Source organism: Ursus arctos, unplaced genomic scaffold, assembly GCF_023065955.2.
Source record: "Ursus arctos isolate Adak ecotype North America unplaced genomic scaffold, UrsArc2.0 scaffold_25, whole genome shotgun sequence".
Taxonomy (NCBI): domain Eukaryota; kingdom Metazoa; phylum Chordata; class Mammalia; order Carnivora; family Ursidae; genus Ursus; species Ursus arctos.
This window is the reverse complement of record NW_026622930.1, coordinates 26,041,391-26,065,011: the sequence shown is the minus strand read 5'-3', so window position 1 is coordinate 26,065,011 and position 23,621 is coordinate 26,041,391. Positions and strand designations below refer to the sequence as shown.

The window sequence follows — 23,621 nt, the reverse complement described above, 5'->3', positions numbered from 1 at the left end:
TTGGAGCACTTGTGCACTGGGCACGTTTGCTTGTGATTGTGTATGCAGAGGCGTGCATATATGGTTTACGTGCGTGTGTTTGTATTCATTCGTTCTTTCATTTGACACAAACTGCTTCAGCCCTACTGTGCTTGAGGCACTGCCACGGGGGGGGGCCTGGACATGGGGTGCAGAGGGTCCCTCAGTTTCCCCTCGTGGGGGGCTGGTATAGACAGCTGAGGTGTCTCCCCTCTTTCTGCACTCTTGAGCGAGCTCAATACCCGGACGATGTCTGTGGTTCCCACAACTGGGCCTGTTCTCTCACTAACCCGGGGACCATACGCTTCTAAACCTGGCTTCTTGGGTCATGAGATGAATTAGCTGGGGTAGGCTGGGGGCCGAAACCAGTGAGACCCGCCATTTCCATGGGTTAGATAGAAGCCTACTTTTGCTCACATCCAGTCCAGGGAAGGTGTGCTGGTGGCTCTGTTCTCCTGAGCTGCGACCCCAATCCTTACCCTCCATATAACCCAAAGGAACTTCCTCTACTTCTCAGAGCCCCCACTTCCTCCATCCAAAGTGGGAATAATAACACTCCTCTCCCTGATAGCCGGACTTCTGATTCAACTTTTGATTCTTACTAGAGGTTCAAAAACTTTGCTCCAGTTACAGAGCAGGGTCCTTGCCATCGTGGACATGAGACAGATAGAAAATACAGAATTTTATGCTTCTGCTAATTGCAAGGAGCAAAACGATGGAGGGGTTTGCGTGTGCACACACCCTCCTCCCCCTTCCATGCCCCCGTATTCTCACCATCACCCTCCAGGCGATCAGGCCCCAGCTGTCATCAAGGCCTTCTGAGTAGATCCACTAGCAGAGTCAACGCTCGAAACTCCACCTTGAACCGTTTATCTTCACGATCTTTTGTTGGTGTTGCAAGGAGAGAAATGACATTTAGTGAGCACTTATGGGCCAAGCACTGTGCCTGGCGCTTGAGTCACTTCAATTGGCTGAATTCCACCACAACCCTGGGAGGTAGTTTTAGTTATTCTCATTTTGAAGATAGGAAGATGGAGGTGCAGGGAGTTTAAGTAATTTGCCCATAGTCATTTAACTATTAAGGAAGCGACGAGATGAGGGTCAACCCAGGTCTTTCTCCAAGCTCTTTCCAGTGAGCATAAGCTCACTCTGCCAACCAGACTGCAAATACCTTGAAGGTAGGGTCCATGTCCTGAACCTTTTCTGAGTCTTCCCCTTGCTGGAGCAGAGTGGGTGCTTGACAGACTCTGAAAGGTTGATGTGTGAGAGGGAGAAGCCCTCATCCCAGGCCTGGAGCTGACCCTGTCACAGGGGGTCGGGCAAATATAGGTAAACAGAAGGGTCTAGGCCATGGAAACACTCTTTGGGCCATGACAATAGTCACCCCGAGCAGCTGTGGGGTCTAGTCCTGCATGCCAAGATGCCAGGCCAGCCCCTTCCTCCCGAGGCTGCCCCAAAACACCCAGCTTCCCACACCTTGCATTAGTCATGGTTTTAGCCTGAAACACCTGCCTCAACCCATCCCAATTTCTTGCCTTTCAGCTTCCTGACTCATTTTTCCATTTTGGCCTAGCCTCTTCATTGTCTTGACCCTCTGAACTGTTTCCCAACTGTGACCTTTTCCTACTCCCTTGATGACAATTCAGCATCTGCCTCTGGAGCAGTGTCTCAGGTGGCCCTGGGTGAGCACACTCCCTCTCACCGTCCCTGAGCCCCAGACCTGGGTATGGCCAGAGGTGGGTGAGAAGTAGAGTATCCAAGGACTAGAGTCTCTCCTTTCCTGGCTGGCAGGGACAGCAGCAGTGGGCAGCTGGGGCCGAGGGCCTTTCTGCTTTATAGGCTGGGTGAGCTGTAGCTGCCAGCTAGCCAAGGTCACCGGCAAGAAGCTGCTTGGTTGGCCTTCTCTGCCTTCTCCTCCTCCCCCCAGGGAGGGCCCACCCCAGCCTTAACACCGAGCCCCTTTCCTTCTCTCCATGCACTTCTTCCAGGCAGGCTGCGATGGCCTTGCTGGCCACCGCCACTAGGTGAGACGCCCCTCATCCAGGGTTCCCCAGCACCTTGAATTGCTTCTCCATCATAGCACCTGGCTGTCAGTCTCATCACTGCCCAGCTACTAATCTGTCTTCCCTTAGACTGTAGGTCTGAGAAGGCAGACACGTGTTCACCATTGGATTGCCAGCACCTTGTCCAGTGTCTGGCACACAGTAAGGGCTTAATGTTTGTTGAGTTGGATCAATCCTCCAAGCACTCTCTCCTCTCCCCACAGGGAAAATGCCCCAAGTCTGCCCATTTCTTACCCAATTGTCCTTCAGTCTTCAGAGGTAGCCCTCCTAGACCCCATGCTCAAGACAACTTGGGTGGGCCTCTCTGGTAGGGGTAAGTGTGGGAGGACAACCTCCCATTACTATGTAATCACACCCTGGGTTGGTCACCACAGCCCCGCCAGCTCCCAGGGGACAAGGTTCATGCTTCTGGCCAGAGACCAGAACCCAGTGGGGGGGCCTGAGGTGGGGTCAGGTTGGAAAGGAGACAAAAGTAGAGCCCACGGGTGACCAAGTGGTTCCCAGGGGCGGGAAACAAGATGGCACCCGCCACGAGGGCTGCGAACAAGGGAAGCCAGGCAAGGTGCCCGCCGCCTTGTCCCAGGCCTTTGGGGCGACGCGTTGTCACCAAAGGATCGGAAACCTGTACTTTGGGAACTTGGCAGCCGGGGCTGGGTTTTTCGTGTTTTCTGTAATTATTTCCCTTTTGTTCTCCCTTAGTATTTAGTAAAGCCCTTTGTGAAAATGCCAGCTGGTCTCAGCTGTGCTAAGAGGATGACAAAGGGGTCCTCTGTGCGTGCTTGGCCCTCCACTTTAATGGAGGAACCTCACTTAGTGGTGACAGCAGAGTCAAGGACCACCAAGGGCAAAGGGAGGCTCTGGGGCCACAGCCAGCACCTCGTGTTCAGCAGCCTGTCTGACGCTGAGCCTCATTCCCGGTCCCAGACTGGGCTTTATTGGAACCAGAGGGTCTGAGGGCTGGCCAGCCACGGCTGCTGTGAGGGAGGGCATCTGTTCAGATCCTGGTGGTGTCCAAAGCTCTCCAGAAATCTGGAGGCCAGGCACCTGCTGTGCTCCAGCTACCCAACGGGGGGGGGGGGGGAGTCCCTCCCCAGCTGGGGCCACTTGGCGAGCTGATGTCGAGGAATCAGGCTCTCGAGCGGGTGCCAGAGCTGCCTCCCTTGCCTGCCCTCCCAGCTCAGGAGCCTTGCTAAGCCTTGGTCCCCTGCCTGCACACTGCCCACCGGGATGGACGCTTGGCTGGTCCCTTCCCAACTGCGGGGACGCCTCCACATCCTTATCTCCCGTGACTTATGCCCTGCTTCTCCTCCTGCCCCTCCTCTTTTCCCCATTGCGTCTCTCAGCTGCCCTGGCGAGAGGGGCCTGGGAGACCTTCCTCCTCGGGAACAATCGCCCCTTTCTCTCTGTTGTGTAAGTGATACACGAGGAGAGGAAGCTATTTGTAACTAATCGGCTGTGATGTGGAACGGAGCTCAGGGAGCCGACAGCTCGGGGCTGTCCCGCCTCTGCGACAGCTGGGTGGTTGGGGACGGCAGGTCACCCTTCTCCTCCCCCACCCCGCCGGGAGGCCTGAGGGATGACGGTGAGTGGGAACACCGCCTGCGCAACAGGCCCTGCGTGTGACACACTGAGGCCATGGAATCTCGCAACCACCTTTGAGGGAAGTGTTGTTTTTCCCACGTTTCAGATGAGGAAGCACAGGCTCGGAGAGGTGAATTCCCTCAGCAAGCGAGCAGCAGGAGGGAGAGGGACCAGCCAAGGCCGTACAAGGAGACAGTGTTGCGCAGGGGTGAAGTCTGCTTCTTACCAGCTACGTGACCTTAGGCAAGTCTTTTCAGCTTTCCAACCCCAACTCAGAGGCTGATTGTGTGGTTTAAATGAGAAAGTGGAAGTCGGTCATGTAGCACAGTGCCCGGTATGCGCTTAGTGACTGCAGCTACTATGCTCATTTCCTGCAGAAAGGGGAAAGAGATGGGCCAGATTGCAAGCAGATTGCAAGCAGATTGCAAGCAGATCTCACCAGGATCGCCATGGATAGCAGGAAAGACATCCCGGAGGAGGCAAGGCTTCTAGATTATTCTTCTGCCCTCCAAGGGGTGGAACTAACCTCAGGGATCTCCTTCTCCACAGAGTGGGAATCCAGGGAGAGGGTGGGAGAGGAGGGCCTCTACAACCATGGGACTCCTTCTCTGTGTCCCTCATATAAGGAGACAGAGATGCTCCTCGTTCATAGATAATCACAGATAATTATGAATTCTCATCTGAAAAAACAGAATCAAGGTGCAAAGCGCTCTGGGAGCATAAAGAGTGGGGAACATGATGCCAGCATGTATGGATGGGGGGGGGGAGAACCAAAATAAATATTGGATCTCCCTGGCCTGGGAATCCTGGTCATCCTTTTCCCCAGGAAAGGCACTCAGCCCAGAAACTGGAAGATTCTGTGAAAGGGGAAGGGAGACGGGCCCTAGAAACAGGGCCTGGGGCTTGTTGGGGAAGAAGGTCTTCATGCCCCAGCCATGTCTTCAAGGTGGCAATGTGACAAAAATCTTCTGCAGGGACTCCCCCAAAGGGAAGAAAACAACAAAAACATAACACCTGCTTTCTAGGTAGTCACTGAAGGATTTCTCTGAGCACTGGTGGGGAGGTCGAGGAAGATAGCAACCAGAAGACCTGTCCCCACCCCTCAACCTCACGACACTGTGTCCAGAGACTGCACAGTTTAGGGAGGCAGCCAGTGGCTCATCATCCCAGAACTGGCAGAGGGGCAAAGGGCGTGGAGTCTTTGCTTGGTGCTCACCCCAATGCAGAGAAACCCAGGGGGTGGAGAGGGGGCTTCTGTTTCTGTCAGGAATGATGCTGTCTCTGTTGTGGGTCGAAAGGCCAGGGCAGACAGTACAGACTAAACATCTCATAATTGGAACAGCGTGGATGTGGGTGAGGATCCCTATGAGGGCTTATATCTGTTCCATTTTAATGGCATCTCTGGGAGTGTTAGCCACTGGTCAAGTTGTCATTCTATCTCTGTACTTCAGAGGGAGGGGGGCCGGCCGGTGAATCAGCAGGACTCAAGCTAATGATGGTGGAGGGGCTGCATCTTCTGTGGGTTCTTTGTGGACTCAGCCCTAGTCAGTGTCAGCCCCTGGGCTCAGTGCTGGGGACACCAAGATGGTGGCCTTTTGAGGAGCACCTGGTCCAGCAGGAAAGGCTTAATGTTGTCTTAATACCAAATCTGTGCAAACAAAACCCTACAAGTCTTCTGCCACAGACTTATGGTCACAGGCAAGTGAGCAGCTCTAAATCTCAGATGGCCTTTCCTCTCGAGGACTTTCAGGCATGTGAAAGAGAATGTTCTGGAGAATTCCCAGGTCTACAGAGGGGCAAGAAAGGCTTTGCATAGAGAAGTTAATGCTTATGCCGTGTCTTACAGGATGAATGGAAGTTTATCAGGAATCAAAGGGCCAAAGGATCATTGCAGTCAAGGGGAGTAGCTTGGTGAAGTATGGATTACTTGAGGGACATCAAGGAATCTGGTGGGGCTCGACTGTGTGCAGGAAGGGGAGGGACTGTGTCTGGAGCTGAGCAAGATGTGGAAGGGAAGGCTGAGGTCAGATTGTGAAGCGCTTTGAAGGCAGTGTTGAGAGTTCATAGTTTATTCCAAGGGCTCCAGGGAGCCACTGCAAGTTCTTGAGCAGGAAAGAGAAATGGCCAGATGTGTATTTTGTAGAAGAAACTCAGGGCAGGTGGAGGGTTCAGCCTGGAGGCAAGAAGACCAGATCTGTCATTATCACAGAACGGAGAGTGGCCTGAATCAGGCAGTGGCTGTGGGAGGCAATGCCCCAGATAGAAGTTCATTTTCCAGCCTTCTTTAGGGCTGGCTATGGCCTGATGAATAAGTTCTGGCCAAGTTTTGCCCCTAGGGGCTTCTTAGGGCACTGGGGATAAATGGAAGCGTTGGGTTTGACCTCTGGAAAGTCTTTTTAAAGAGAGATTTCTACCTGCCAAGTTTTTGCCTGGAACTCAAATATGATGGTAGGAGCTTGTGCAGTCATCTTGGAAGATGAGTTGGAAGGACACTGGATCCCTAGAAATGTTCAGGGTCACCATACAAGCCCTGGCTTGCTTATATTCAGAATGATTTTACATGAAAGGTAAATAAACTTCTCTATCACTCAAGTCACAGTTATTTCAGAGTTTTCTGTTAATATATGTGCTGTTCCCATTTTGCCTTATAAAGGTGAAAAAATGAGTTCCACAGTCCTACATGGGTTTTACAGAAAAAAGTCTGCATTCTTCCATGGCTTATCGAGGGGAATGAATCCTATCACTGCTTCCTGGGGAGAATCGGGGCTGTCCCATTCCCCCACAGTTCAAAGCAGGAACGGGGAGGCCACTGTTAAGGATACAGATGTTGTGGCCCAGCTGAGCTGGTCCTGCCTCCGCAGCCACATCCCTCCCTTCCCAGCGCTCATCTTCCCCCAGAGAGCACAGGAAGGAAACTGTGTTGGGGGCAAGGGGTGCAGAGGGGAGCCAGATTAGTTCCTCTTATGGTTGGATTCCCAGGGGTGGAGGAGACAGAATGTCTAGCAGAGTCTTCAGCAGACAGACAGTGGACCTCCGGCTGGCCCTCCAGGCCCCAGGCTCTTCTCTGAGTCAAAGAACACTTGGCTGCTTCTCCTAAGATCCTCCTCTGCCTCCAGCTCCCCTCATCTTGGAGAAGAACGGGGACCTTGAGTCTATAGCCCTGGAGGCCCTACGGGGCAGCACTGGCTCCTGCCTTGGGTAAAATGGAAGGAGTGGGAGCAGGGGGGAAGTTGGGCTGCAAGGGACCTCTGCAGCTGCACTCTCCGACTTTCCAGCTCTAGCTTTAGGTCAGGAAAGCTCTGGGGAGTTGATTTCTCCCCAAGTACTAATCAAATGCTCCAGATGACCTCAAATACCTTGAATCACTTCCCTCTCTTTCTGCCAGGAACCTGCGGGAGTTCCCGGGAACCCACACTTACTGAGCACTTACTATGTGGCAGGTCTCACGTGCACAAGTCTGACCTCATCCCATCCTCCCAGCAGCCCTGGGAGCTGGCATCGGCCCCATTTTAGCGGATGAGAATGATAAGCCACAAACAGATTAAGTAACTTGTGTCAGGTCACCCAGCCATGAGTGGCTGAGCTGGACCGTGAACACCAGTCACGTGACTCCAAAGACCAGCTTTCTGTGCTGGACGTTGCTGGAGAGTCCGGGCGGCTGGCGGGGGGTGGGGTGGGGAGGGGGGGCTGCTTCTGCCTGAAGTCACAACCTGGAAACTGCCTTGGTTGTCCCAAACCTAGATCAAAGGAGCGGCACTGTCGTGGGCATCCGGATCTTCCCAGCTCTCCTGCATCCCACCCCATCTCACCACCTGCTCTTTTCTTCTTGCCGTGTCTTCTTCACTCGGGTTTTCAGTGACACTGGATTTGTAATTTGACCAATATTAATAATCCTCTATAGAGATCTGATGATTCCAAACCCCTTATATATACTTAGTGTGCTGAAAACACCCCTGTGAGGCAGTCCAGTGAGGAGATGGAAGTGAGTTGTCTGCGGACACACAGCTGGCGAGGGACCTGGACCAAACTCAGTTTCCCAGCCCTGACCTCTCACCTCAGCCCCTTCAGCACTTTTTGAATGACACCTACATTGTCCCAGGCCTTATGCTGGGTACAGGGGCCTAAGACCCACTCTTGGCCACTGAGACACTCAAAACCAGCAGTACTAGGAAGAAAAGCTAAGGCATCACCCCTAAGACCCAGAGCTGATGTAAGTAGCAGTGGGGGAGGGGGGGAGTCCGAAGAAGAGTCCATCAGAGGGACCACTCCCCACCTCTATCCAGGAACCACAAATTTCTATAACATTATGCCACATCCATGACACTTGCCGTATCCAAATGTCACCAACACTAGTATTTATTTAGTTGTGTATATGGATTCATTTTAACTTTAAGAAAACTAGTTCTAAAGGAAACTTCATACCACTTCCTTAGAAAGGTAACTGTAAAAATCAACTAAATTTTAGGTGGATGTTGCTGGTGAAGACTTTGAGCCTGAGGCCTGCTCTCTTTTTGTTAAAAGGAAACACAGCAAGTGTTTATGAGGTATTAGAGACACACTGGCCCCTAACTGGGGCTTTCTTCTAGACTCATTAGAAGGATGGAAAGAAGATTGGAAGGGGGACAAATTTCAGTGCTATTAAAGACTAGCCAAAATCATCCCAAACATGCCCCAAACCATCTCATATGTCCATACGTTAAGAACCAGTGGTATAGGAAAACAAACATTCTAGTGCCCGTGGTCAGGGCCGGTCTGATGTCTGCAGAGTGCACCTCACAGGGCAATATGGAAGGGTCATGTCATCTTCTCACAAAAAGAACAAAAGGATAGCTGGGCTTCTCAGCTTAGGTATATCTTACAACTTGCAAAAAGAATTTTTTTTTTTTTTAAGTATTTGAAGCTCACAGACTTGGGAGGCCCATAAGACCCCCCACCCCCCATAACTTTCCTCTCTATTGTGGCTGAGAAAGCTCCGGTAGAGGTCACTGGGCCTACCAAAGGTCATCCAGCAGGTGACTCCACAAAATACTGAGCAAATCCTTAATGGTCCTCTCTAGAGCACCCCCATCCTAAAGCAGGTGAATGCAGCATCCACTTTGTGCAGAAAACCTGTTCCCCACTGAAGAAAACCCTGGCCCTTGGACGTTGGTCCTGGCAGAAGAGCTTCTGCAGGGGCGCCTGAGTGGCGCAGTCGTTAAGCGTTTGCCTTCGGCTCAGGGCATGATCCCGGCGTTCTGGGATCGAGCCCCACATCAGGATCCTCCGCTGGGAGCCTGCTTCTTCCTCTCCCACTCCCCCTGCCTGTGTTCCCTCTCTCGCTGGTTGTCTCTGCCAAATAAATAAATAAAATCTTAAAAAAAAAAAAAAAGAAGAAGAGCTTCTGCAGGAGCCATCTTGGTATTCTGATTGCAACCCTTGAAACAGGGTGCACCTTCCCTTAGGGGTGTCTCTCTTCCTGACTCCCACTGCTCCCACCCTGTCGGGTCCAGTGGGTACTCAGACAAAGGAAGGACAAAGGGGATAAACACACGCAGGGAATAGGAATGGGTCACTGTGAGAGCCTGAGATGTCTGTGTCCCAGAGTCAAAGTCCTGGTGGCTTCGGTTCCCAGCCTGCACCTGCCTCCACATGGATGGCTCATCTGCCAGCCCACCACCTGGGGTACCCCTAATTTTATCCCCTCTTCATGGTCCAGGTCCAAAGAACCCCACTCCCAGGCTGCCTGGCCAGGCCTTTCCAGTTCAGGGCTGGTTCTTGCACCAAGGGACACAGTCTTCATAATCTCAGCGATGCTTCCCCTTCCAGTGAGACCCACCTCTCATATTTGGGGTGTGACCTAGCAGTATATACACACTTTGTTTTAATTAAACAATATAAATCCATTGTAGAAAATATGAATTAGCAGCATAAAGAATAAAATAAAAATCACCCAATCTCATCAGCCAGTGAAAACCCCTATTAATATTTTGCTGTGTATCCTTTTAAGCTTTTTCTATGCACACATATCTTTTTTTTCTTATAAAAATGGCATCTTGTTGTTTTATAGCATGCCCTTCTCCATTTTTATATTTTGGTAATATCAGTAGTGAAAATTCTACAGGACCAGCAACACTGGCATTGCCTGGGAGCTTGCTAGAAATGCAGGATTTTAGGTCTGATATTAGACCTGTTAAATCAAAAACTTCATTTTAACAAGACACCCAGGTAATGAGTGCTAGTTGGTGACTTTTTTTTTAAAGATTTATTTATTTTAGAGAGAGAGAGAACACGTTGAGTGGGGGGAGGGGCAGAGGGAGAGAGAGAATCTCAAGCAGACACACTGCTGAGTGTGAAGCCCCATGCACAGCAGGATCCCAAAACCCTGAGCCAAACCGAGAGTCGGCCACTTAACCAACTGAGCCACCCACGTGCCCCGGTGTCATTTTAATGATCATACTCCCAAGGGATACTTGCAACTATGTGGCTAAATTTTTCTTTTCAAATCTATCACTGGGCATTTAGGTTATAGCTCTGTTATTAACATTATATTAACAATATATTAACATTATAATAAGCATCTTTATACCTATTTGTTGCTCATGTCCTTTAAATTCCTAGGAGTAGAATTTCTGGGTCAAGGACTTTTGATGATTATCGTCAAGTTCCAGCTTACACTCCACCCTGCAATGTCCAAGAGCGGTGAGATCCCTACACCCTGGCAACACGGATATTACCATCCTTTGAAATCTTTGCCATCAGTTCTGTGAAAGTAGCATTTCACGGTTGACTCTGGATAGGTTTCCCTGTTACTAGGCTGTCAAGTTGAACATTTTTCCATATGAGCATTGGCCATCTGTACTTCTGCTGGCTGTGTGTCTGCTGGGCTGAGAAAGCTCAGGGAGAGGTCACAGGGCTCTACACAAGGTCATCCAGCACTGAGACAGGGAGAGATGTTGCCACTGAGGACTGCAGAGAGGGTGGCCTGAGCCCCATCCTGGTGTAGAGCCCTGCACAGAGGAGACACAACATGCTGTTGCCTGCCTGAGAATACGGTCAGTTTGGGCCCAATTCAGACCCAGCCTGGCTCTCTTGTGGGCCCCAGCTTCGTGTTGCATCCAGACCCCAGAGCAAGTGCCAGCCAAGTCCCCGCCTCCTGGCCTGGTGAGGCCTGGGTGCTGGCTGCCACCCAGGATGGTGGAGTCAGTTTCCAGCCGGGCACTCCGTGGTTCCCCAGGCAGGCTGGCCGGCCAGATGTGCTGGAGAGAGCCGGTGGTGAGGACAATTCAGGGAAGTGACCCTGCCCGGGAGCAGAGCTCCTGCCCCAGCAGGCATTGTGAGCCGCCCACTGGCTACGGCTGCTAAAGCTGCTGACGGTGGCTGCAGGAAGCCGAGCTTACTCAGCCCCGGCTGCAGGGCTGCACGTGGCTGTGTTTGCTACCTCCCTCCACCCAGCCTTCCTCCCAGGCATAGCCTGCCTCGCCAGCAGCTGGGGGAAGCAGTGCGTGGGGAGGAAACAGGCAGGACCACCCCCCACATCCCCTGCAAGGCTGCACCTGTGCTCCCCTGGCCCTGCCACCTGCTGCCTGGCTGGGCATGGGGCCTGCCCGGGAGCCTCGGCAGCAGAGCGAGGCGTGGGGCTGGGACCCGGGGTGGGTCCTGGCCTGGGGCAGGCCAGGAGTGGGACCCTGAGCTGACATCTACTGAATGCACCACACACTCCCCACCGACACTGGGGTGTATGAACTATTATCTTCCTCTGACAGAAAAGGAAATCAAAGCTCAGAAAATAAGAGTCATAATAGCCTAACCTAGCGTTTGCTTACTACGTGCCAGGAGATGTGTCGCACACGTTGCCGATGTTTTAACTTATTGATGTCTCACAAGAATAGTGGGTATAACAATAGGCCCATTTGCCCTGCTGAGATCCAAACTCAGAGAGGTGAAGGCACCTGCTCTAGATGACACAGCTTGTAAGAGGCAGACCTACATGTCTGACTGCAGAATCACACCCTTAACCCTCCCCCCCACACAGCTGACAACCAGTCCCCACAGGAGCGCCCAAGCTATTCCTCATGTGGCACTGCTCAGAGGGGTCCCCCGCCCCTAGGCCTCTGTCTCACCATCCCCTTCTGTGTCTCCATCCCCCCGCCCCTGCCTTGTCCCAGGTGTCCTTGGAGACAGGCTCTCGGATGCTGTGTCCTCTGGCTGTCTCTATCCTGCCCTGACTCTGGGTTTCTCTGGCTCTTCTCTCTGGTCGGCAAAGGGGACAAAGAGGGAATTCGCATGGAATGTGGCAAACAAATTGTGGCACCCAGTTGCCATGGGCAGCAGAAGAGTGTCTCCCGGCTGGGAGATGAATGGGTAGAGAATAAAGCAGAGGGGAAGGGAGAGAGGAGCCAGTTCAGGGACTGGAGGACAGTGGAGCTGGTAACTCCAGGATGAGGGGGTGAACTGGGGAGAGGGCAGCAGCCCTGGGCCCCCATGAGCCTTTTGCCTCTGGCAGTGGTGGCAGCAGCCCCAGGCCTCACTGAGGGCTGCTGTTGCTGTTGCAAGCTTTGGGCTGCCAAGGATGGGAGGGCAGGAAGAAGAAGGGAGTTGTTCTCAGAGTTAGGGTCTCTTCGTAAGCCTGTTGACAAGCTTTCAAGTCTGCAAGATGGGATTCTGGGTTCTTAACAGATTCACTTCTATCCTGAGTGGGGCTCAAAGCCAGGCCTCTGGGCCTTTGGCAATCAGGGTGGAATCCAACCACCAGCTGTCATGGTAACCTATATCTCTAGAACTGCACAGAAAGGCCTAGAGTCTGCAGTCCAGGGCACCAGAGGCTCATTAATACGTGGCAATGGGCAAGGCCGTGGGTGTGCCAGGGGGACCCCTATAGGGTTGGGCCCAGAAAGGGGTCTGACTCTGGCCCAGCCGCTTCCTTCTCGTCCTGGCCTCTTCCCGTCAGTGTCTCCAGGGTCTGGCCTAACTAAGTTGGGCTTCAGCCAAGCTGGCTGGCCTCCAGGTGGATTTGGGACAGACAGCTGGGATGTGGTGTTTCCCGCTCTGAAGAGACAGAGGCTGGAGATGGGGCCATGGTGGGGCTGGAGTCTGGAGTGCTGGGCCCCTCAGCGACGGATCTCAGCAGGATGGTGGGGTCATGGGTGGGTGGAGGCTGGATGGACTGTCCTTAGTGAGGTTTCCCAGCACAGGGGTATGTCAAAGGATTAGGACCAGGTGGTCCCCATACCTCCACCCCTTCTTTATCTGGGTGCCTCTGGGACCTGAGCGGGTCCCTCTGGACGGCCAGCCAGCTGGCTCTGAAACTCCCTTCTCTGTCCTCACCCCACGGCTCTCACTTTTTCAGAATAGTTTCCCGCCTCCCTGGGGTCGGGTCAGCCTGCCCCAGGGTAACATCTGACACTGTTCACTTGCCTCTTTTTGAACATCCTGGTAGACCTGGTCACAGCTGCCTGCACTCCTGATTCTGGTGTAGATGCTGTGTTCAGCTCCTCAAGACGACCTCTGTTTGGGTCTACAGGGCACATGTGAATAATAACATAGTCCTTCCCCCAGCCCCTAGCTGCCAGGTTCAGCTTTGGTCCTTTTTTCTGTCCTTCCTTGTCTAGACAATTACTGTCCATCCTTTGAGGTCCATGTCGGACGGGAAGCTCGTGCTCCTCCCCGTCTGTTCAGGCAGAATCACTCATTTCCTGCTCTGGGCTTCATTAGCACGGAGCGCTGAGTGAATGAAGCTTCCCAAAGAGAAGAAAAGCTTCTGGTCTTGACAGTCTCCTGCTCAAACACTTTCCATGGCTCCCCACTGTGAAAAAGCCTTTTGCCCTTTTGGGCTTAATCAATCCCCTAGCCTGTGCCAGAGAACCCTCCACTCCAGTCAAGTGGTCCCTTAGCCTTCCTCAAACTTGGTCTGAACCTTCCCCTCTCAACTCCCCTGCTCAGGCCATCCCCTCTCCTACAACACGCACCATCACACTCCCCTACTGAAAGCCTACCTACTCTTGCATTTTGAGGCCTTGGGAGGTTGGTGGCTCTTGGAAGGGTATAAGAAAAACTGCCCTCGGGGGCCCAAGGTTCTTCTTCCACCCTCTCCCTGATCTCTAGAGCCAATGGCTTTTGATCAACCTGCATCATGTATTCCATAATTTGAACCAAGCTGCAGCTGACCACCTCCCATTAATGTCCCGTGTAAGTGCAAATGAGTGTGTGTGAATGAACACACATATGTTCATGGGAAGATATGAGCAAGCAGGCACACAGGGTGTGTTCGGAAATGTGTGGAAATGAATGTGCCTCTCTCCATGAGCGACAGCAGGTGTGTCATGCCTTCGTGAACATGGGTGTGCACGTGGAAACCTACATGGGTGCTTGTGTATGCTGAAGGTGTGTGCTTGCACATGCAAACAAATCCGTATGTGCACGTTGGTGTATGTGGCCTGCTACACCTTCTTCTGCCCAGCCCAGGGTCCCGGGGAAGGCCAAGGCCACTCAGTCTGCCTTCCGCAAACCTCCCAACCTCCTGGGGCATGAGGAGGGGCTGTACATTGCATCCTAACTTTTGACAGAGATCAATGCAGAATTCCTGTGAGGCTGCCGGGCTGTGGTGATGAGCAGCTGTGAGTGTCAGGGATCTGGCCTGGTGGGGACCTGGCCCCTGGCCTCCAGCCCTCAGTATCCCTTGTCCCCCACTGAGCTAGTAACCAAGACTAGGAGGGCTCAGGAGGGGTCCAGCAAGACATAACTGGCTAAGCCTGTGAGGAACTGCCTATGCTGGGCCACGGCAGAGGATGCCAGGTCTCTGGTCCTCCTTCCTATGGGGACTGAACTTCAGGGGAAAAAAAAAAAAAGCACCCAGTTAATGCTGAGAGAGAGTCCATGATTATGTGAACTCATTTTAGATGGAACAAGGATATACGGTTTAAAGGGCAGCAAGGAAGCTTAGGCTAGACCTAAGGAAGGAGTGTCCTTCATTGACAAAGGCCACAAAATCTATGCCTTCAAAGACAGGGGACTGGCCTGGGTAACCTTTAGAAGTGCCCCCTCCCACTACTGGCTCTGTCCTCTGCAGCTCTGAAGGGGCCCAGAGGGGCGTCTGGGGAGAGAACTAGTCAGACGCACTTCCGTGCACTGCTCCCAAGATCTTTCCCTCCTCCGGAACCTTCTTATCCCTCATTTCCTGCTTCTCTCCTCTCACCTCCAAGTGGCTGCCCCAGCCTTGGCCCCAAAGTGGCTTCCTCACTCCCTCCCTGCTGCTCCAGAATTCTCCCAGCAGACCCAACGCTGGGGTGGGGGCAGGGAGACAGCAGGCCTAGTGGGCAAGATCCCTCACCTGGGTGGTCCTCAGGGAAATAAGGCCAACTGGATGGGAGAGTGCACCCTGGTGTGGGGTCAGAGGAGACTTTGGTGCTGGAAGTCCCCCTTCCTGAGGGGCTTTGGGTTCCCCACCTTGCCTTTCCTGGTGGCTTCCTCTGGCTCGCCAGGGAGTGATCATGGGAGAGGACATTCAGAGGTGCTTGGGGAGGATGGGGAGGGAGGGTGAATGCCCCCACACACCCTGGGCTCCCCTCCTCCTCCTCCTTCTGCAGCTCCTATGCCTTCCCTGGGAGGTCTGACCCAGGCGAGCCCAGGGATGAAGGGAGGAGGTCATTAATCACCGTTATTTATTATTTCTTATGTAACCGGTGTTATGAAACATGGGACCTTGTACCAGGCACAACCGGGAATATGTGAAAGATGGCCCCTACTAGTAAGAGCTTCCTGTGGGATGACCAGGTAGGCTCAGGAACCACAGGGCTACCTGCAGACCAGTCTGGAAGGAGGGGTATAGGCTGAACCGGGCTTTGGCTGGAGGTAAGTCAGCCCTGCTGTGCTGCCCTGGTATCTCAGGGAGCCCAAAAGTAGGAAGGGAGCTGAGTTTGGGGCCCCCTGAACCACAACAGGCCTAGATCAGCTCTGGCTCCAGGGTGGCCTGGGTCACAGCTGGAGTTGTCAACATATTGACCCAGGAGGAGATAACATCCAAAGGGCTTGCAGTCCCAGTCAGACAAGGAGGGGAATGTCGCCGGAAAAGATCCCTGGCCCCTAGAGGGATCAAACTAAATGGGGCTTTAATAGGTCTCTTCCAGCTCAGATTTCATGGGTAATTGGAAGCAGGTCCTGAGCTGGGCAGAGTAGGCTGGCTCTAGTGGCCTGCGGGGCTGGGGACTGAGGAGAGGCAAGCGGATGCTGCCTCCATGCCACTCCACACATCCCACTGTGGCCTCACTGGGGCTTCTGGATTCCCTTTACACTGCTTTGGAAGTGCTGCTCTTTTAACTCCTTCAGGGTAAGAAAATGGATAAGCGGAGAGGGAGAACCTGAGTCCCAGCTCAGAGAAAAGAGAAGCGTGTCCTAAGCTAGGTAAGTACTAGGTAAGTACTAGGCCTTCCTTCGTTCGTTCATTCATTCATTCATTCATTCATCCACTCCACAAAACTACATTAACATTTAAAACTGGCAACGACCCTTTAAGATATAGCCCTTACATTTTTTTCTTAATTGCAAAAGAGGCACACATTTGCCAAAATAAGATTCAAGTGGTATCAAGGGATATTAAGTAAAAGTGAAAATCCTCCGCCCCTACACAACTACTTGGTCCTTCCCTCACTACTCCCAGACTCCAGGAGCACCTTCTGTCTACAGTTTACTGGATCTCCTTCCAGACCATCTTCAGTGCATTCTGGACTATATCCTGCCGTTTTGATTTAACAACGTGTCATTAATATCCTTCCAAGGCCGTAAGTAGAGCGTGGATATTCCTCACTCCCATTTTAAAGATGAGGAAAAGTGAGGTTCAGAAAGGTTTAGTGGCGGTCCCAGACTGCACAGCCTGGCCTTGTCCTCACTCTGCCAGACCTCCCAGCCTCTTCTCTGCAGAGGTAGGAAATGACAGAGGAGAGAGCTGGAAGCCCCTGGAGGGGGGCTGGGATGGGAGAAGGGACTGCAAGTGAGAAGGAAGCAGTGCGCTAGGAGTGGGGGCTGGGTCTGCTTGGATGAAGTGGCACCCCTCCTCCAGTGTCACACAGGATCCCACAGTGTCCTCTGTGGCTCTAGGGCCCTAGAGGCCTGGGCTGGGCAGGGCCGGTTAGCTGTAGTGGAGGGGTTTTCAAACCAAACCTATCAAGAGGGAAGGAAGGACTGAATTTCCGCCCCTAATGTACCGCGGATACATGTATTCCTCCCCTGGCCTCAAGGGGCATTTCCTGCCTAACACCGTTGGTGGGTGCAGGCCATTGCCCGCGCTGCTAATGCCGACTAGGTGGGCCTGTTCTCCCACCAGGACTACCATCCTATATTCCCCTGTGGCCACCAGCCACCTGGCCTCCAGCATGCCCACCAGTGAGGGGAGAGAGGCACCCCTTACCCCAGCCCTGACCCTGAGTAGCTAGGACCATCCCCTACTCACAGAGGGCTTAGGGCACCCCCTCGGAAGGTGACTGAGGGGACAGGCAGGTGGGAGGCCAGCCCAGCCTGTCCCTCAGCCTGAAATATAAACAAGATCAGCTCTGAAAAGGTCATGACCCAGAAAGCCTCCCCATCAGACCCCTAGCTTTCCTCCTTCCTGCCTGGGACCTCCAAAGGAGGAAACCCGGGAAGCTGAGAGAAGATGGGCAAGGAAGAAAACATCCAGTGTTCCTTCTGGGCAGACACAGGTACTCACATCCAGGCACACGCACGGACGCTCATGTGCGTGTGCACACACTCATGCCGGAAGCGGGAACTTGGCCAAAATGTGGCATAGCTGTCCATCAGAGGTGGCTTAAGGGATGCTGCCCTTAGAGGCAGGGGAACGGACCAGATGGCCTTGGGAGAGCTCTCCATTCCCAAGACTGTCTGGAAAGATGTTCCCACAAGGACCACCCAGACCTTGGAGGGGATCACAGAGATTCTCTCACAAGGCAGTCAGGCCAATTGGGGAAAACGGATCTACTTGCTGACCCACTCATGTTGCCAGTATCCTTGGCAAACCCACTCTATGCCAGGCCCCAGCTGAGCCTGGGAGAACAGACGGCACCTGCAAGCCTCCACAGGGCAAATGGGAAAAAGGGTCCCTAACTGGCAAGACAGGAGCCCATCCCTTCATACAGGGGTGGCTGATCAGTCACTAAGGGGCTGCAGACTGGTTCTGAGCGGAGCTCAGGTGGCACCCAGAATGAAGACCCTCTGCCCCCACCCTAGCTAGTGCCCTGCTGGAAAGGAGTCCCCCGGAAGGCTGAAGTCTCCTCTCTGCCCACCACCCACGCCACCCCCACAGTTCTGGCCCTGGCCAGCCACAAAAAGGAAATCATTAAGGAGGAGTGTCAATTCACCAACTAATTGGATCAGCGCGAGCGGCTGCAGCACACGCTGTTCCATCCCCGGCTCCTCCACCGCCCCGTGGCCCGCCCGGCTGACCGACCGACCCCGCCCGACCCCACCCGCCTGCGAGGCCCGTTCACAGCGGCCTAATCACCCCTGGTGGCCGGCGGCGGCAGCGGTGTTAACAACTGTCTGCCCACCAGGCTCCTTCCTGGGGCTTGGCGGAGGGGCTGACCCCTTGCAGCTCTCCTCTCGGAGGAGCGTGAGCGGGAAACTGGATCCCAGCAACAACCCGGTGGCCGCCGTCCAGGGTAACGCCTGGCTCCTCGCGCTGCCTGCTGGCCTCCTGAGTGTTTGCCCGGCTCCTCCAGACGCGCGGCCGCCGAGGGCCTGCAAGGACGGCCCGGGGACTGAGCATCCCCTGAGCACGGAGGCCACTGTTCCCTCCCTACCGCCAGTGCTGCCCACGGGCCGAGCTGGGGAGGCGGTGCTCTTTGCCAGCCAGAGCAAATTAGGTGCCCGGACGCTGAGGTCTGCTTGGCATTTCCTGTGTTGGCTTTGGCCGATGAGGCCAGGCCAGTGGGCCGCCCTCTTGACCCCAGCCCAGTCCAACAGGCACGTCCCAGACTCTGCAGCCCACAGACTTCTGTTCTGTGCCCCACAGGGAATCCTGTTCCGGAAAAAAAGATCACCCCTCCCGGCCTGGGTTCCCACTGAGCTGACTTCCCTTGCCTTGTAGGGTGCTCTGACACCAGAGGCCTGGCCAGCCCCCAACCTGGCTCATCTCAATGTGTGTTCCTCCAGCTTGGGCATGGAGCCCACAGAATTTGTAGATCTCTGAGCCTCCCAGTACTTCCTGGATGTGGTGAGGGCGCTCTGCAGGCAGGCCCCCAAGGCTGAGGTTCCACAGGGGGCTCTGGTCTCCCCTGATCTCCTCTTCCCATCTGTCTGTGGAAAAATTTCCCCAGCCCAAGGCCTGTCCTTTGCCCGGACCCCAGGGAGCCTTGAGCAAGAAGGTTGCTCTGGGGGCGCCTGGGTGGCACAGTCATTAAGCGTCTGCCTTTGGCTCAGGGCGTGATCCCAGCGTTCTGGGATGGAGCCCCACATCAGGCTTCTCCGCTAGGAGCCTGCTTCTTCCTCTCCCACTCCCCCTGTTTGTGTTCCCTCTCTCACTGGCTATCTCTGTCAAATAAATAAATAAAATCTTTAAAAAAAAAAAAAAAAAAGAAGATTGCTCTGGACATCGGCACCCTGGTTCCAGCTTGGGAACCCACGGGAGCTCCCATCCTCAACCCCGGAAGCGTGGGCTTCACCTGCAGGATCAGCATTGCTGGCTCCTGTTCCTCAGTCCATGTTTTCTTTGGCTTGGATCTCTGGGACACCAGATTGTCCAAAACAAGACGACTTCGTGATACTTATTTTCCCAAAGAGCAGAGTCTGTAACACAATCAGGCTCTTTGTGTGTTGTGCAGTCCCCAGCCACCCCCTCCCCGGTTGCCCCCATCCCTACCCCAGCCAGGTCCCCTTGGGGCATGAAGCATTCCTCATTCCCAGTGGCCAGGGGTCTCTGGCCTAGGATTTGGCAAGGCCCAGCAGAGCCAAACCCCACCCCATAGACCATCCATCACTGATCTACAGCTCTTTCCTCTCTCCTCCCCACCCTTGGGGTGCCAGCATAGTCCCTATGAGGAGAAGCAGGAAATCAAATAGCCTAGACTTAGAGATGCCTGAGTACAAATCCCAGCTCGACTACACACAGCTGTGTGCCTTGAACAAGGTACCAAACGGCTGTGGAACACAGCTGCCTTGTCAGTAAAATGGTGACAACAGAGGAACCAATAGCACAGGGTTTGTGAGAGGAACCTAGCCTTACTAGAACCTTACTAGAGCCTTTGGGCCTATCCGATAGTGAGCCCTCCATAAATGGCTACCATTTAGATAGCTATCTATCTGCACGGGGTTGGCTGAGCAGTCACTAGAGTCTGCAGAGTTGTCCTAGGCCAAGCCTAAGCCACACCTAGGACAGAGACTCTGCAGCCCTAGCCTACTAGGTGCTTCTTTGCTCCCAGGCGGGTTCTGCACTGCCATCTCCCTGAGGAGGCTAGAGGCCCAACATGGCTCCCTTCTGGGCCACTCTGCTCCATGGCCATCAAGAACTTGCCACCTCAACTGGACAGGCCAACCTGCCAGGGCAGAGCAGCCTCAGAAGGCATCTGAAGATGGCTGGGTACCTTGCAGCCCTGTTTGTAGAGGGCTTCACCTTTCCCCAGGAAAAGAGAAGGCAGAGCACAGCCATCTGGCTCCTCAGTGCCAGGTGCATGAGTGCTCAGAAATTTGCCAAATGTGTGGTGAAGGAAGGAGAAGGCTCTGGATTTCCTGCATTGTTTGTGGAAAGAGCAATAGGCATAATTCCCCTGGCAAGTTTGGGGTGACAGTTATCAAGAAGACTGAGGAGTGTTTATTACCTTGATGGGCAATTCCACTCTGGTATTCTCCCTTGGGAACCAATCTGAAATGCCAGAAGGCAGACAGGGCTGCAAGGAGGGCCCATAAAAATGTCTGCAGAGATGTTCTCCTCGGTTTTGTTTATAAGAACAAACAAACAAATAATAAAACAAACAAAGAAGATACTTCAGTAGCCAATGGCAGAGACTGCTTAAGTCTATTAGGGATATCTGTGCACATAAGGAATTAAAGAGTAAGCACTAAAGATTAGGTTTAGGGAAAATTTTTAATGACATAGCAACATTTGAGTAAAAAAAATCAGGATATCTAACTGCTGACAAAGTGTAATCTTAATTATGTGAAAAAATGTTACGAGTACATAAACAAAATGTGATAGATATGTGTGTGTGTGTGTGTGTGTGTGTGTGTGTGTGTGTGTGTATATATCGGCATATTAGTCTGCCTTAAAAAGAAATGAATTCTGATTCTGACACATGCTACAACGCGGACGAATTCTGAAGACATTATGCTAAGTGAAATATAACAGACAGAAAAATACAAAGGTTGTATGGTTCCACTTACCTGAGGTACCTAGAAAAGAGTCAAAGTCACAGAGACAAGAGGTAGAAGGGTGCTTGCCAGACAGCGCCTGGGGAGAATGGACAGTTATTTTTTAATGGGCACAAAGTTTCAGTTTGGGAAGATAAAAAGTTATGGAGATGGTGATGGTTGTACAAGAAAGTGAATGTACTTAGTGCCACTGAGCTGTACACTTAAAAATGATTAACATGGTAAATTTTATGTTATGTACATTTTATCACAATAAAAAAAGAGGTCACAGGGAAATACATCAAATGTTCTTCATGGGTATATTTGAGTGAAGGGATTATGCAGGACCTTTATTCTTTTTAGTTTCCAACATGTGCCCCTAGTAAATGACATATTTTGTTTTGTTTGTTGTTTGTTTTAAGGAAGCTTGCTCAGCATCTCCCAGATGTGTGGGGGTGGGGTGGGGGAGAGGTTCAGTCCAGCTGCAGCTGGAAATGAGGGGAGAAGCACAGCCTGCTGGGCAGGGCTGGCTCAGAAAGGCTTGGGGTCCCCCCAAGTTGTTGTTCCCCTCCTGGCTGGCCTCTCTCTCTGCCTTCCCCCCACGCTCCAGCCGTGCCTAGGGGCCTCTCTGCAGGCACAGCAGTCACTAGCCTGAAGGGGCTGTCTGGGCCGTCCCTGCTCTAGTGGGAATGTGGGCTCGGGGCTTTCTCAGACGGTCAGTACCCATGCCGCCTTCCCGCTGCCGCTCCGCCCCAGCCCAGCTGCAAAAACAACAGCCCATACCCCAAGCCCTGTTATTGCAGCCTACAGTGGAGCCTCAGCGTGCAGCGGAAGGAGTGGGGATGGGGCCTGCCAGCCCTAAACAGACCTAGGGGCAGGGGTACTCTCAGGAGGTTGGAAGGTCCCCTCCTGCTCCCTGGGGAAACCTGGTTCCCAGGTGTGTGGGGAAGGGGCTTGGAGAGGCCTGGGGACTGGGGGACTGACAGCCAATTCTGACAGTGGCCTCCCTGGCTCCCTGGAGACTGCAGGGTGGGGGGAGGTATAGGGGAGGAAGTCAAGCCACTTGGGAACCCGCTGAACCAAGCTGAGCCAAGCCGTGGGCAGGAGGCGGCACCACCGTGGCTCCCAGGCAGGCCAGGGCCAAGGCTTTCCCACGGGGTGCAACTGGCCACTGGGCTCTACGGAGTCATCCACCCCAGGCTAAGGCCTGTAAACCCTGGGAGTTTTCCATGCAGTCTTCCCTTCAGGCCATAGGGGCTGGCAGGCAGATCCAGAACCCAGCAGGGCTCTTCCCTCTCCAGCCCCCAGCACCTGCAGGTGTGTGCTGGGCATCCTGGCAAGGCTGGGGTACACCTCTCAGAGGCCTGCTACTCAGCTTTCTCAGGACCGACTCCAATCTCATCCACCGGCTCCTCACTCATGTGACAGAGTAGGGACACAGAGCTTATTTCCCTAAGAACCCAGAGGCCTCAGGGACTATTGGAAACCTGGCCCCTGTTTGACCCCTAAAGGGCACTCCTGCCATTCTAACAGGAAGGGTGTGGATGGTGTGGCATTAGGAGGCACAGGGAGGTCTCTGGAGACAGACAAACCTGGGCTAGAACCTAGGCTCTGCTCTACTAGCAGTATGACTGGGAATGTCTGTAACCCCTCCAAGCCTTGGCTTCCTCCACTGTAGAATCCTGGAAGATTTAGATGTAGTATATATAGTCTCTGGCACACGTGAATGCTTAATAAGGGGAAGACACTGTAATTCTTAATACACAAGCCCCAAGAAATGAAATTAGCTGAGATTGGAAAGCACTTTCTGATCTCAATGGTCAACTAAGTTCTTCCGACCCATGGCATTCTGCACAATGTAGACAGCACACTTGAGAAGTCCCCCACCTTTTCTTTTTCCACTCCAGTTAGGAACTAGTTAATCAGACTACCCTCTGAAGCTAGACAATGACTGTGTGTTTTTAAAGATGTTGTGGGCCACAGACATCAAACCAGGGATAGAAACTATTTCAGGGAAGGAGGGGAGCCAGACGGAAGAGGGTCAGCCTCTGGCAGCTACCAGCAGCCTCTGTCTGCAGGTTAATCACTGAGTGTCACGATGTACCAAGGGTGACAGGAAGCTACTCGGATGGAGAGCCCAGGCTTCTTGGCTGGGACGTAGCCTCACTCAAGGTCTGTTGCTGTTCTAAAATGATCTCAGGTAGTTGCAATAACTCATTCATTCTTGAAAGAGGGGAGCTCTAGAAATAAAAGCTGGTGTTTCGGGTCTTTAAAATACAACCAGACCGACAGACAAATCAAAACCACAATGAGGTATCACCTCACGCCAATCAGAATGGCTAAAATGAACAACTCAGGAAACAAGAGAGGTTGGCGAGGATGCAGAGAAAGGGGAACCCTCTTACACTGCTGGTGGGAATGCCAACTTCCCAAACTGGAGCAGCCACTCTGGAAAACAGTATGGAGGTTCCTCAAAAAGCTAAAAATAGAATGACTCTATGACCCAGCAATTGCACTACCAGGTATTTATCCAAAAGATATAAAAATGCTTATTCGAAAGGGCACCTGCATCCCAAAGTTCATAGCAGCAGTGTCCACAATAGCCAAACCATGGAAAGAGCCCAGATGTCCATCGACACATGAATGGATAAA

At 53.1% G+C, this 23,621-nt stretch overlaps 1 protein-coding gene across 3 annotated transcripts in view; it reads right to left on the bottom strand.

Moving 5' to 3' along the window:
- PGF (placental growth factor) overlaps positions 1–23,621 on the bottom strand; it is a 48,112-nt gene that overhangs the window by 14,419 nt on the left and 10,072 nt on the right. For all 3 annotated transcript variants that reach the window (XM_048220047.2, XM_048220045.2, XM_057318637.1), the window contains exons 3-4: positions 21,003–21,069; positions 793–900 (exon numbers count right to left, since the gene is read on the bottom strand). In XM_048220047.2, the coding sequence (XP_048076004.1) occupies positions 793–795 (3 nt within the window). In that variant the 5' untranslated portion in view covers positions 796–900; positions 21,003–21,069. The remainder of the gene's footprint in view (positions 1–792; positions 901–21,002; positions 21,070–23,621) is intronic.